Genomic DNA, 12,356 nt, shown 5'->3' with positions numbered 1-12,356 from the left:
CAAAAGTAAAATCGACCGAGTAATTCGCAGAAGAGAAAGTAAACTCTCGTTTGCAGATTAACCTATTGAAAAAAATCTTCATTTATAGATTTCATAATTTATGAAATACTTTGGAATTCGCAAAACTGTTCTGCGTTACATTGAACTTTAAGTGGCAGAAATGCCCTTGAACAGCATATAGAACATTTTCCTAATGTCGTTATTGCTTGAGGTAAAACTAAGTTAGGCTGTGACCCCAAATGCTGTTGGCATGTATGAAATGGTACCGGGTTGGATTAGAATCTGCCTCAGTTTTGATGTAAAACAAAAACGGCGTAAAATTTGTCCTATTTTTTGATATTTACGGAAGGAAACAAGAACCCGTTTATTGGCGTTTACGTCACCTATGCATATCAATTTGGGCAGTAATGTAGTGACAGTACTGATGGCGCATAATCGATCCCGTAACAAGACTGAAAACTTATAATATACTTCCCAACCCACCCATTCGCTAATTTACTGTCTACTCGGGTGAATTCGACTTCAGCTTTTTTTTTCAAGTGATAAGACTGCACTCATTTCGTTCAGCTCATGGATTCCTCTTCGAGTGACTACTGGCCAATCCAAATGAAGATTTTTATCGGCGACGACTATTTATATTCCTTATCGCCGGCAACTAAAGATTAGTGATGATCTGCACAGCGAAAAAGAAACCAAACTTACCTATCCTTTGTCCGACCGGTGTCGAAAAGGGATTACCCCCGAGGGCACTGACGTTGAAGAATGAGGTCATTTTCCAGCCGGGTCGAATCAGATGTCCCTTTTTTTCTACAAAACCAACTATTGATCTTATCGCACTATTACACTGTTGATATTGAATTTTCACAAAATAGTTTTATTTCGTTTTGATTTTTGCAAACACTATACTTTCTCAATTAGGTTTTACGCATCAAAATTACACAGAATGCCCTTGATGTTGAGTTCACACATAGAAAAAGTTTCCAGTATGCAACATAACATCCCCATCTAGCAAGCAAGAGCTATGAATCATCCTTTCTCCACAAAAATACAACCCCTCTACTTGTAGGCGCAGCGAACAAGCTGTAGCATGTTCCGTCAGGGAAAAAAAATGCACCAGACAGCACAAGAAGACCGTCCACGTTACGTTAACAGCAGTAAAAAGACGACAGAAATGTTTACATTAGTGTTTTCAATGAACTAGACGGATGGCACTAAATGAGATGCAAAACTCAAAAAATACTGCGGATGGTTCAGTCAGCAGAAAATTTTCTTGTTGTGACAGACCAAAGTGCATAATGCAACTATCAATCATCATGTTTGTTTTGATTGAGAATTTTCTTCGTCAAGGTTGGCAAATCTGACGAATGCGATCATGAATCGACCAAAGGGCCGAAGTGGCAATGATATCGAATCGAGAAAAATAGCTTTGAAAATTCGGTTCAGAAAATTAAATCGTATTTTAACAGTGTTTGCATACTGCGCCTTCAAATGTATTGAAACACTTTGAAACAATACTAGTTTTCGGAAGCATAACTAAAATGTTTTATATAATAACGTTTTCCTTGATAAAATTGAAAACAGATTATTTCGCCGAGTGTTGTTATGAAATGTTGATTAGGCCATTTTTGAGTCGCCCTCTTGTTTTGACGACTCTCAATTTCGCCCTGCAGTGTCGCCAAAAAACAAAAATAAAATGTGGCTTTCGCCGTGCTCGCTGGAGGGGAAAATTTGTTATTCTTCCTGGGCGTAATACTACGTTCACACTACGAGTTAAAACGTGTTTTAACGCTATCTTGATGACATTTTTCTTGTTGCTAATTATTATAACATGTTTTAACTCTGTAGTGTGAACATGGTATAACAAGCACTTGGTTTTTGTTTAGGGCGATTCTGTTTACGGACCTTGTAAACAATGATGCTGTCAATTTCGCCTGTATACACTACCTTAGAAATGCAGAGGCGTAACCCGCCTGGCTTTTTGTTTACAGTCGAAAGTCGGATCCGCCGTTTTGTTTTTTATTGATTTTCATGAAGTGTGAAATATTTATAAATGAGTTTTTATATTTTTTATAAAGTATTTTTACTCCTCTTTCAGATATTAATCAAATCTCTGTTTGTGTATATTTGTTAATTTCGCCCATTGGTCGGTTCACGATCGAATGGTGAGAATCTAATTCCCGGTCAAGAAAAAGGCAAACGAACATTTCCCTGTAAAAAAATTAGAGGGTTGTGTACAAGACACGACCATTGTTACATTGAAAATGCAGCATGACTAGCGGACACCATGCGCGAATTTATTTCATCGTATCAATATTGCATCATTTTCCAGAGGACACACGCATTACGTTGATACTTTTAATGTTATTGTTCACTGGTAAAATATACAGAATTGATCATTAACAAGCACACATTTAAGACAAGCTAATAAAAAAATTTCTAATTCAATTATTTTTCCATTATTCGTTCTAATAAGGATGGTTTGCAGATAACTGTCTTGCAATTAAGGACGAGAATCCTATGAAACGATTCGAACCTTGCCGCCAAGGCGTACATTTTAGAAAACAGCAATTCGCCATCTTGCTTCTGTTGTACCATCATCGCTGGAAAGTACGATTTACAAAATCGTTCTAGTACACGCAGACGAACGCCCTAGGGGCAGATCACTCTGGGAATGTATAAAAAATTTGCATCAAATTAGAAAAAATGCATTTAATTTCCATTTTTGCATCAACTTTGCACTCCCTCGCAGAAAAGTTTGTTCAAAAAACGTCCTACGCTGATCTACTTTGTTCGACGTTTTGTGGAATGTAGGGGTAGTTTTTTCGTAGGGTTTTGACGTCTTGCACGCAACTCAAAAGACATTGCACGCAACGCAAAATACATTATGAATATTTATTTTGATGGAAATAAATGCATTTAATTTCGCTGATTTTTAAAAATGCATCACAAGTGATCTGCCCCTAGCGAACGTCCCTCTTTGGCAGCTCATGTAAAATTACTTCATGTGAAACATGGCAAGCGGTTTGTCCTATCTTTCGTATAATAAACGAGAACATTTTCATCATTCTTTTGGTTATGATTTTCGCTTAATGACATGGTTGCCACATTCACTGATTTTTTTGCAAAACCCTTCGGGTTTGTAGGTTATCGATTTGAAGAATGTTTACTTTTATTATGAATAATAAAAGGAATTTTCTAATTTATTTCACATTATGTATTCGTCCTAATAAGGACGGAAGGATGGTTTGTAGATAACTATGTTTGGTGATACAGGACGAGCATTCTTTGAAACGATTGGAACCTTACCGGCGATTCGCTTCTGCTGCGTACACACAGACGAACATTCCCCTCACGTAGCTCATGTCGAATGAGCACTATGTGACATAAGACGATCTCTTTTTTTAACTTTTGGGTGCAGATGGAAGACCATCCTCTTGTACGACAAATAAGAATATGTTCATCATTTTCGATTAGTGGCAGGGTTGCCACATTCACTTATTTTCTTAAAGGTTTTGCAAAATCCTTCGGGTTCGTAAATTATTTTGAATATTTTTTTTTTATTTTGATTGTATCTCTTTTTAGAAAAATTTCTAACCCTATGTGCGGGGTTGGAAATTGAACCCAGGTGAGCTGCGTTCAAGGCAATCGATTTACCAACTACGCTATCTCCACCCCATCGTGAAGACTATTTGCGTATATTATGATACTGGTAATGGTACAGAATTAACAAGCGCAAACTTAATACAAGATAATAAAAGGAATTTTCTAATTGAATTCTTCTTCCATTATTTATTCGTCCTAATAAGAACGGTTTTATGATAGCTGTCTTGTGATACAGGACGAGAATCCTATGAAACGATTTGAGCTTTGCCTGTACGATTCATACTCGTGGTATAAACCAGCAATTCGCCATCTCGGTGTTGTTCCGCTATCGTCATTTGGGACTGGGAACAAAATCCTTCCAGCGCATACAGGCAAACGTTCCCCTTCCGTAGATCGTGCCAAATGAAAGATCTAACAGCTATCCTACAAGCAACAGTAGCGATAATCTAACCGGTTCTGCAAGCAGAGCAGGCATGACAATGAAGGAATTCGGCCAAAAAACATTTCTTTTATATCAAGCGATGAAATGTGTAGGCCGCTTGTGAATGTCGAGATGAGGTCCGTGTTAGGGATAGTCTTGCGTAAATTTGTGAAAATTGTATATGTTTTCCCTCTTTATTGTATATTCACGGATTTTTCAATAGTGTGCTAATAAAATACACTGATAAATTTGATAACAAATTTTTGCTGGCCATTTACTGAATCGATTGGTGTTCAAATCATGAAAATCCATCAACAATTAACAAAACGTAAGCGAAAACTTTGTCTGTATTCTTACATTTTCCCAATGTTTTCACAATAATACGGGTTTTTCAATAGTGTACAGTTGAAATACCAATTTATAGATGCAACTTATTTTTAAGTTGGGCTTCTCTGAATCGATTAGTATATAAATGATGCAAATCCATCAACAATTAACAGCGCTACAATCGTTTAAAATTATGCCACATTTTCGTGACGCAGTTCGAAATCAGATTTTAATTTTACAACTAACCTTAGCCCCATATAGTAGAGTAAGGCATTTTCAATGATAAAAATGCGGACGAACATGATCGATTTAAAAAGTTTGACTCAACTCGCCTGTGCTAATTCCCGATCAGCGTGGCAAGCAGAAAGTTAGCAATAGTTGAGCTAAGCGAAATTGATGCTGGTAGAGTTTCTGCGAGCATTTTGCGCGAATTGTGCGAGAATTCTGGCAACGAATTCGCTCAAATGCAACAACCGTTTCTGACAGAAGCGGTTGAACCTGCGAAGACGGTCTTCTTTTTCCCTCCCGATATTGATGTTATTTAGCAGGGAAAAATACGCTTACAAAATAATGATGTTCGTCATCGGCACAGCACTATCATCGACATTTGCTTGAAATTATTTTGCAAGCTGATTTCTCCCTGCAAAACAACATCAATATCGGGAAGAAAAAATAAGACCGTTTTCGCATGTCCCGTCCCAGGTTAGCATACTTTCTATTCCTGGCTCTTTTATTTGTGCATTTTCTAGCATATACTTCTACTAAGCATTCAATTAGTGGATAGTCGGAATATGTCCAATGTATAAAATTTACAGTAGAAGGAACGAGAGGCAGATAGAACAGGGGCGACATTATGGAACCATTTCGAATCGATTTTTTCATACAAGCTTGCATACAATAAACCTTTCGATTCGAGATGCGCAATGCCACCCCAGTATGCTATCGATGCATAAATAAAATTCTGCGTGTAAGTATTGAAAATGCCTTTAAATCGCATCCGCAAATTGCATTTGTTCCTAGGAGTAATTGGCACAGACGAGTTGAGTTAACCGCCAAAGTATTTAAATTGCCTGACCATTTTTGTCCGCTTTTTTATTGGGAGTCCGTCGCCTTTTGAATCTCTCATCTTGGTTGCAGTTAATCTTTATAAACAGTTGGCAACGCGAGTGTAAAACAAAAATAATGAATGACTTTCTTTCAGTGTTTCGCAGCCGAGCAGCTGTCACTTGTCAGATCTCCATCGTTCCATCAGCGAGATTGTCGTGTAAGTTTTGTAGGATTAATTGTTGCAAATACAGATATTACTCTTATATTCGATTCTTAGGTCGACTGCGATTCGAAACTACAGATACATCGGAATAACACTCTTCCAGCAGTTCGCAACAAATGGCATCCGCTGTGTCGAAAACCCCGATGCTTCGTGCTGCTGCGGTAAGAAAATTTTCCACCCTTTCAGTAGAAAAATATCGTCAAACTGTTACGTAAATAGTCGATGGCTAGGGGTGAAAATTGGCAGCTTGTTCTGGCGAATTATTTTTCAAGAAAAAATATTTCTGAATTTTCAGGCTCGCGGATTTGCAGCGCAGGCTCAGGCAGCTGCCGCCTCCCGTGGTTCCAATGAAGCGCAGACCACCACCCTACCGAGCAAACTAGTGGTTGCCTCAGCAGAACCAAATGCTTCAGTCGCTCGTGTTTCCATCGTCTTTCGGTGAATGAGAACAATCCTAGGTATTGATTGCAGACGACTTATGTTTTTTGTTTATTGCAGGGCTGGATCCCGCAACGAGTCTGCTGAAAATCGCGGCGCTTCGCATGTTTTGCGTGCTGCTGCGGGTCTTTCCACTAAGACCGCTACTGGTTTCGGTATAACGCGTAATTTGCAACAGGTTGGTGGCTCGCTCACAGCGACCGGTGACCGTGAATTAATTACTTACACGGTGGCCGTTACCAAAAATCATTTGGAGACAGGTCTAAAATATCTGGAAGCTGCTGCTACCGGGCAAGTTTTCAAGCCCTGGGAATTAGCTGATATAACTCCAATGATAAAAGCAGACATTGCCCGTATTCCAGTGGAAGTACAAGCAGTAGAAGCTTTGCATAAAGCCGCCTTCCACACTGGGTTAGGTAATTCGGTTTTCTGTTCGAAGTATCTGGCAGGAAAGCACTCGTCTGAAACCATGCTGCACTATGTTGCTGCTAATTGCACCGCGAATCGTGCGGCCGTTTCGGGCGTAGGTGTCGATCATCAACTGTTGGTCGGATTTGCCCAAAGTTTAGGCTTGGAGTCAGCGGCTGCCAGCGAAAACAAGTCCAATTTCAACAGCAGCGAGGTACGCCATGAACGCGGGGGAAGCCGTGCTGCTGTGGCTGTTGCAACGCAAGCCGCCGGATGGAACAATTTGAAGGAATGCATAGCTTACACAGTTCTACAGTTTGCTTGCGGAGCCGGTCCAGTTGCGAAGCGAGGTGCCAATAATGGTGTGCTAACCAAGCAATTTGGTGGCAGTGTTGCAGCAAGTGCCCTATGCTCCACCTACACCGATAATGGGCTGATCGGATTTATCGTTTCCGGAAACGCTAAAGATGTTGGCCAAGCTGTTGAAACTGGGATCAAAGGACTCAAGTCACTAAACGTAAGCGATGCTGACGTTGCTCGCGGCAAGGCTGGTGTACTAACGTGGCTTTTGGACTATCTGGAGACCCACTCCACGTTGGCATTCGATCTTGGTGAACAGGCGGCTCTGTTGGGACAAGTATACGGTAAAGCTGAAATAGCTGCCCTTGTCAATGGAGTTTCCTCCGGCGATGTGCAAGCAGTAAGTAGTGACGAAAGAAAAACAGCCGAATCAAATCGTTCACTCTTTTGTTTTACTTTCCACAGGTGGCTAGGAAGATCGCTTCAGGCAAGTTGGCTATCGGTGCCGTCGGAAATTTGAGCAGCGTTCCTTATTTATGTAATCTAAATTAAAAGGGAAGCGGTTATGGTGTCTGCTTGGCGTAACTATCATTATTACTGTGAAAGATACAATTTGAAAATAATGTAACCTTAGTGCAGTTGCCTAGCATCACTGGTGTACTTATTAACTATTTCTTCGAAATTACATAAATGGGAAGCAGGAGTAAATTGAAACATATTTTGTATTCGGCTTTTCATATGAATTCAAAGACGCGTTCGAAAATATGCGAACGTCATTGGGGAGCTTGGGTTGCTTATCTATCCTTCCGGCCATCATATTGTATAGTAGATACACTTAATATTTGTATCTACAAATGCGATATGAAAGCTGGTGCAGAAAGTGCACTAATTACCTGTCAATCTTCTTTCATTTGATTGTCTGCTCAGGAAATCATTTTCCGTACCCAAATATCAGATGTGACGCAAGTGATAAATGGAGAAAACCACGAGGATGGTGGAAGAGCAGTGGGTACAAGGCCAAGTGCTTCCAGGATGGTACCAAAATGATAAGCAAAGGGAAAGTAAGGGTTATGTTCGGGGTCTGGAAGGAGAGCATTTCGCATTTATTTTCATTTTTTTGTTTTGTCTTCATTTGTTTCTCTTACTACAATATATGCAACACGGTGCAAGAGAACGTGACGGCCAAGGAAACGGAAAGCCAATAGCCCAAACAGACCAGGAACAGGAAGGAGGACTACGAACAAGGAAACAAACAACAGATGAGAAATCGTTTACTTATTTATTATAACTGCGATACTAATCATAATTATTTTGCTTTTATTTTGCTTTTCTTGTTTCGTTTCAGCAAACCAAAATCTATACGGACTAGCACATACGAACAGTTAGGCTTTGTAGGTTCTCATCTTGACAGAGTCTAGATGGGCGGATGAACGTCTGCCAGGGTGTGGGATGAGAAATGACAATGACGCTGTACGAGATGGCGCTGGGCCTGTGGCCTTCGACTGGCATGGTCCATTTTCATTGATTCGGAAGTCTTCTTGGCTGGTTGGTAGATATGTGCTCCTACTTGCAAGTTGATCAATTCGCTTGGGTGGGGGACATGTGGATCCTACTAGTTGTCGACTCTTTTGATCGTGAGTATGATGCTAGTTCAGGAAAGGAGTGCAGGACTGGCACCTAAGAGATAGTTAATTATTCAGGACTTGTTCTTATGATTATTAAACTCGACTAAGCACACCGGCTCTCAGAAATGATAAGCAACTCTTTCGGGTCGGTGTGGTCTATTCGAGTCGAACCAGGCGGACATTCGGCTCGAGCAAACTTTATGGGGATTAGTAGATAAATATTTCTTATGCCTGTATTGGCAGATTCTTTTCGCGAAATCCTAAAATACCTTCACTGGTATAGCTACTCAGAATAATAATAATAGAAAAAATAAGGGATTGCCTGGTCCATAATGTAATGAATATTGACTAGAACAGGGATAACCGAGTTATGTTATAAGATAGAGAAGAAACAGCACAGTTATAGGAAAAGTATTTGCGAGTAAGGACTAATACTGCTAGTATGTTTACCGTTTCAATTATTAGTCGATTGATCCGCTTCGGACCTAGGAGATAAAAAGGAGATTAGGGAGAGACAGAAGCGGATTCAATGCAAAATTTGCCAATATGACGTTGACCCCAAGCCGATGGTAAGATGATTTTCCATAGGATGACAGACTAGACGACACGACGTTACACGCTCTAAACTTGCACCAAATAGTTTGTATGTATGTATGAATGTAAGCCCGTATGTATGCCTTTTTTACAATGGAGAATACATTTACGTACTAGCCCAGTACACGTGCTATTAGTAGATGCCAAGCTACCACACGGGGTGTACTGGGGGTGTGTCAGGCTCGAATGGTGACGCTGCCATTAATACCGACTAAACTCCATTGGGCTCCGCCATCGTTCCCCACAGGGACTACCTCTCGTATTACTTCTGGGGGGATAGCTGTACTTGATGTACTCATTCACTCTCGCTCACGCGTTCATACGTCCTGTATGAGGCTTACTTGGGTGCTCCCTCTGTCGCACCTTGATTCACTCTCTAACACTCCACATGAGGCTGACTTTTGTGCTCACCTTTTTCACTCCTTGCTAGGCTTACTTTTGTTCTAGCCTCTAACGTACCATGTGAGGCTGACTTGGATGCTCACCCTATCACCTGGTTCACTCCGATCGTACCACTTTATTATACCCCTGTCGCTCCCCCTGGCATCCCATGTGGGACATTTTTCTTAGGCCCCACTTCTGACATACCATGCGAGGCTTACTTGGGTGCTCACCGTTTTCATACCTTGTGAGGCTGACTTGTGCTCACCCTTAACATACCGTGTTAGACTGACTTGGATGCTCACCCTTTCACGAGGCATCGATAGCTAAGTCCCAGCATACTACGTCACGACCCTCCCATCTTGGCATGAGGCAGTCCACATATACGCCTCGCTCTTCTGCCTTGCTTCGGGGTGGCTGGGTTTACCCCTTACGCGGTTGCCAGTCGCTGCGCCAAACCTGCCTCAGCATGAACAGACCATTCACTCACTTTTCTGCGCTCGGCCTTTTTCGCTCCAACTAACCAATCACTAGTTAGTCGTGCCCGTCGTCTGTTGCTCGGTGCGCCAAATTACCTGTAGCCTACAGGCAATCTGGGTGGTTGCAGTCGAGACTGCGTTCCACTTCTCCACCGATTGACACATCAGCTGAATAATGGTATCAGGGGTTGTGTCCCAGCCACAGACGTCAAGCATTGCTCTTCTTTCGACGTCGAAACGAGGACATACGAACAGTATGTGTTCGGCAGTTTCGCCTACACCTAGGCAGTCAGGGCAGGCTGGGACCTCCGCCATGCCCTAACAGGAATTGTGTCAGATGGAAGTGAACTTCCCCATGGGATCTTCCCACCCAGCTCGATATGTTAGGTATCAGCCGGTGGGTCCACCTACCTTTCGAGGAGTTATTCCACTCACGCTGCCATCTGGCGACCGAGATCACCCTGGTGCGCTCGCGGGCTCCTCTATTTCCACGTAGCTCGAAGCACTCCTCATCTTCCCGAATGACCAGCCCGACTGACATCATGCTCGCTATCAAGCAGGATGCATCGTGTGATACCGCGCGGTAGGCAGATATCACTCTGAGGCACATCACGCAGTAGGTGCGCTCCAGTTTCTGTAGGTAACTGGTTACCCTCAGTGCTCTTGACCATGACGGGCCGCCGTACCCGAGGATAGATACGGCAACGCCTGCCAGTAACCTACGTCTACTGGAGCACACCTTTGAGCTGTTGGACATCATCTTCGATAGTGCCGTAACAGCAGTCGACGCTCTCTTGCATGTATAGTCGACGTGGCTGCCGAAGGTCAGCTTGTCGTCTATAATGACTCCGAGAGACTTCAGACTCCGCTGTGGATAACTGGATAACTGCATGTTGTGCTGACTTGCGGTTGTTGACGATAACTACCTCCGTCTTATGCTGAGCGAGCTCCAGGCCTCTCGCGCTCATCCATTCCTCCACCGTGTTGATCGCGTGTTCTGCAGTTAGTTCTACCTCAGGGATTGACTCCCCGTAGACGTCCAAGGTTACGTCGTCGGCAAAGCCGACGATCTTGACCCCAGGAGGAAACTTCAGTCTAAGAACCCCGTCATACATGAGGTTCCATAGCACCGGGCCTAGGATCGAGCCCTGCGGGACTCCGTCGGTAATCGGAACCCTTTTCTGACCGGCATCGGTCTCGCATAGCAGTACGTGGTTCTGGAAGTAGCTTTCCAGGATCCGGTACAGACCCACCGGTAGGCTAAGCCGGTGTAACGAGAGCGCGATGGCATCCCAGAGCTTGCGCTATTGAATGCGTTCTTCACGTCAAGTGTCACTAACGCACAATATCGAATGCCTCGCCTTTTTCGTTGGATCGCTATCTCTTTATCACTGAGTTGATAGCGCTACAATGAACTTACCCTTCCGAAAGCCAAACTGGTTGCTTCCAGGCCGTCCGTAGCTTCTGCGTACGGGGTTAGCCTGTTGAGGATGATCCTCCCAAGCAATTTGCCAGTCGTGTCTATCAGACAGATTGGTCTGTACACCGATGGGTCGCCTGGCGGCTTCCCGGGCTTCGGAAACAACACCAATTTCTGCCTTTTCCATCTATCGGGGAAACGGCACTCGTCAAGGCATCTCTGCATAGCTAGCCTGAACATCACAGACTAACAGACATAACACTATGAGGAAATTCCCTCAAAAACATCGATCCGACAATTTTCCCAGAGCACTAGCTCCACCTTTTATTCACGGTCCCACACACTCATTTACTGGTGGGTTACCCCTCAGGTTTGGGAACAATTTTGGTCTATCTCCCATATGCTTGTTCATATGCCAATGGCGCCATAATTTCAAATGTGGCCACAGTCCCAACTACAAATCTATTTGAAATGACCATTAAAGCGGACGAAGTTTTGTTTTTGAGTGTTATGTCTGTTAGTCTGTGTGAACATGTTAGGGTTCGCTATGATCGCTGCCTTGAGAGCGCTGTTTGGAACTCCATTCGGCCCTGAAGCTTTGTTCATCGCTAGGGAATTAGCCACTGCGAGTAGTTCTTCATTCGTCACCGGAGCCACCATTTCGGCCGTACCCGCACTGTCTCGTAGTTCAGGTGGCCAGGGGCTTGTGGCTCGGCCGTGCCCGCACTGTCTCGTAGTGCAGGTGGCCAGGGGCTTGTGGCTCGAGACGGGAAGAGTACTTCGATAATCGTCGCCAACCAGTCCGGAGACCGTTCTGGGGGTGAAGAGGTCTTGGCCATCACGATTCTGTAGGCGTCACCCCACGGATTCGCGTTGGCACTCTCAGACAGGTTGTCGAAACACGCTCTCTTGCTGCTTTTAATGGCCTTGTTAAGGGCCAATTTTGCAGCTCGAAACACTTCACGGCGGATCTCTCTTGCATCCTCGGTGCGGGCTCTTTGCATCCTACGTCTAGCTCTGAGGCAGGCTGATCGTAGAGCTGCAATCTCGGCACTCCACCGGGCATCTGACTTTCTTGGCAGGGTTTTTC

The 12,356-nt window shown here is 43.3% G+C and overlaps 2 protein-coding genes across 3 annotated transcripts in view; one reads left to right on the top strand and one right to left on the bottom strand.

The window, feature by feature from the left end:
- LOC131693819 (TOM1-like protein 2) overlaps positions 1–1,308 on the bottom strand; it is a 36,087-nt gene extending 34,779 nt beyond the window's left edge. For both annotated transcript variants that reach the window (XM_058981971.1, XM_058981972.1), the window contains exon 1: positions 703–1,308. In XM_058981971.1, the coding sequence (XP_058837954.1) occupies positions 703–772 (70 nt within the window). In that variant the 5' untranslated portion in view covers positions 773–1,308. The remainder of the gene's footprint in view (positions 1–702) is intronic.
- Positions 1,309–5,542: 4,234 nt separating this feature from the next.
- Positions 5,543–7,419, top strand: LOC131690831 (cytochrome b-c1 complex subunit 2, mitochondrial). The gene is made up of 5 exons (XM_058976887.1): positions 5,543–5,615; positions 5,676–5,782; positions 5,917–6,059; positions 6,120–7,167; positions 7,233–7,419. Exons 2-5 carry the CDS (start codon positions 5,738–5,740, stop codon positions 7,317–7,319), a joined length of 1,323 nt encoding a protein of 440 aa, XP_058832870.1. The 5' UTR covers positions 5,543–5,615; positions 5,676–5,737; the 3' UTR covers positions 7,320–7,419.
- Positions 7,420–12,356: the final 4,937 nt, after the last annotated feature.

Source organism: Topomyia yanbarensis, chromosome 3 (assembly GCF_030247195.1).
Source record: "Topomyia yanbarensis strain Yona2022 chromosome 3, ASM3024719v1, whole genome shotgun sequence".
NCBI classification, from domain to species: domain Eukaryota; kingdom Metazoa; phylum Arthropoda; class Insecta; order Diptera; family Culicidae; genus Topomyia; species Topomyia yanbarensis.
This window is presented reverse-complemented; position numbering and strand designations above follow the sequence as displayed.

Coding starts and splice junctions, on each gene's coding strand:
- LOC131690831 (XM_058976887.1), top strand. CDS start 5,738: ATGGCATCCGCTGTGTCGAAAACCCCGATGCTTCGTGCTGCTGCG. Junction 6,060..6,119: donor CGTGTTTCCATCGTCTTTCG/GTGAATGAGAAC, acceptor TGTTTATTGCAG/GGCTGGATCCCGCAACGAGT. Junction 7,168..7,232: donor CCTCCGGCGATGTGCAAGCA/GTAAGTAGTGAC, acceptor TACTTTCCACAG/GTGGCTAGGAAGATCGCTTC.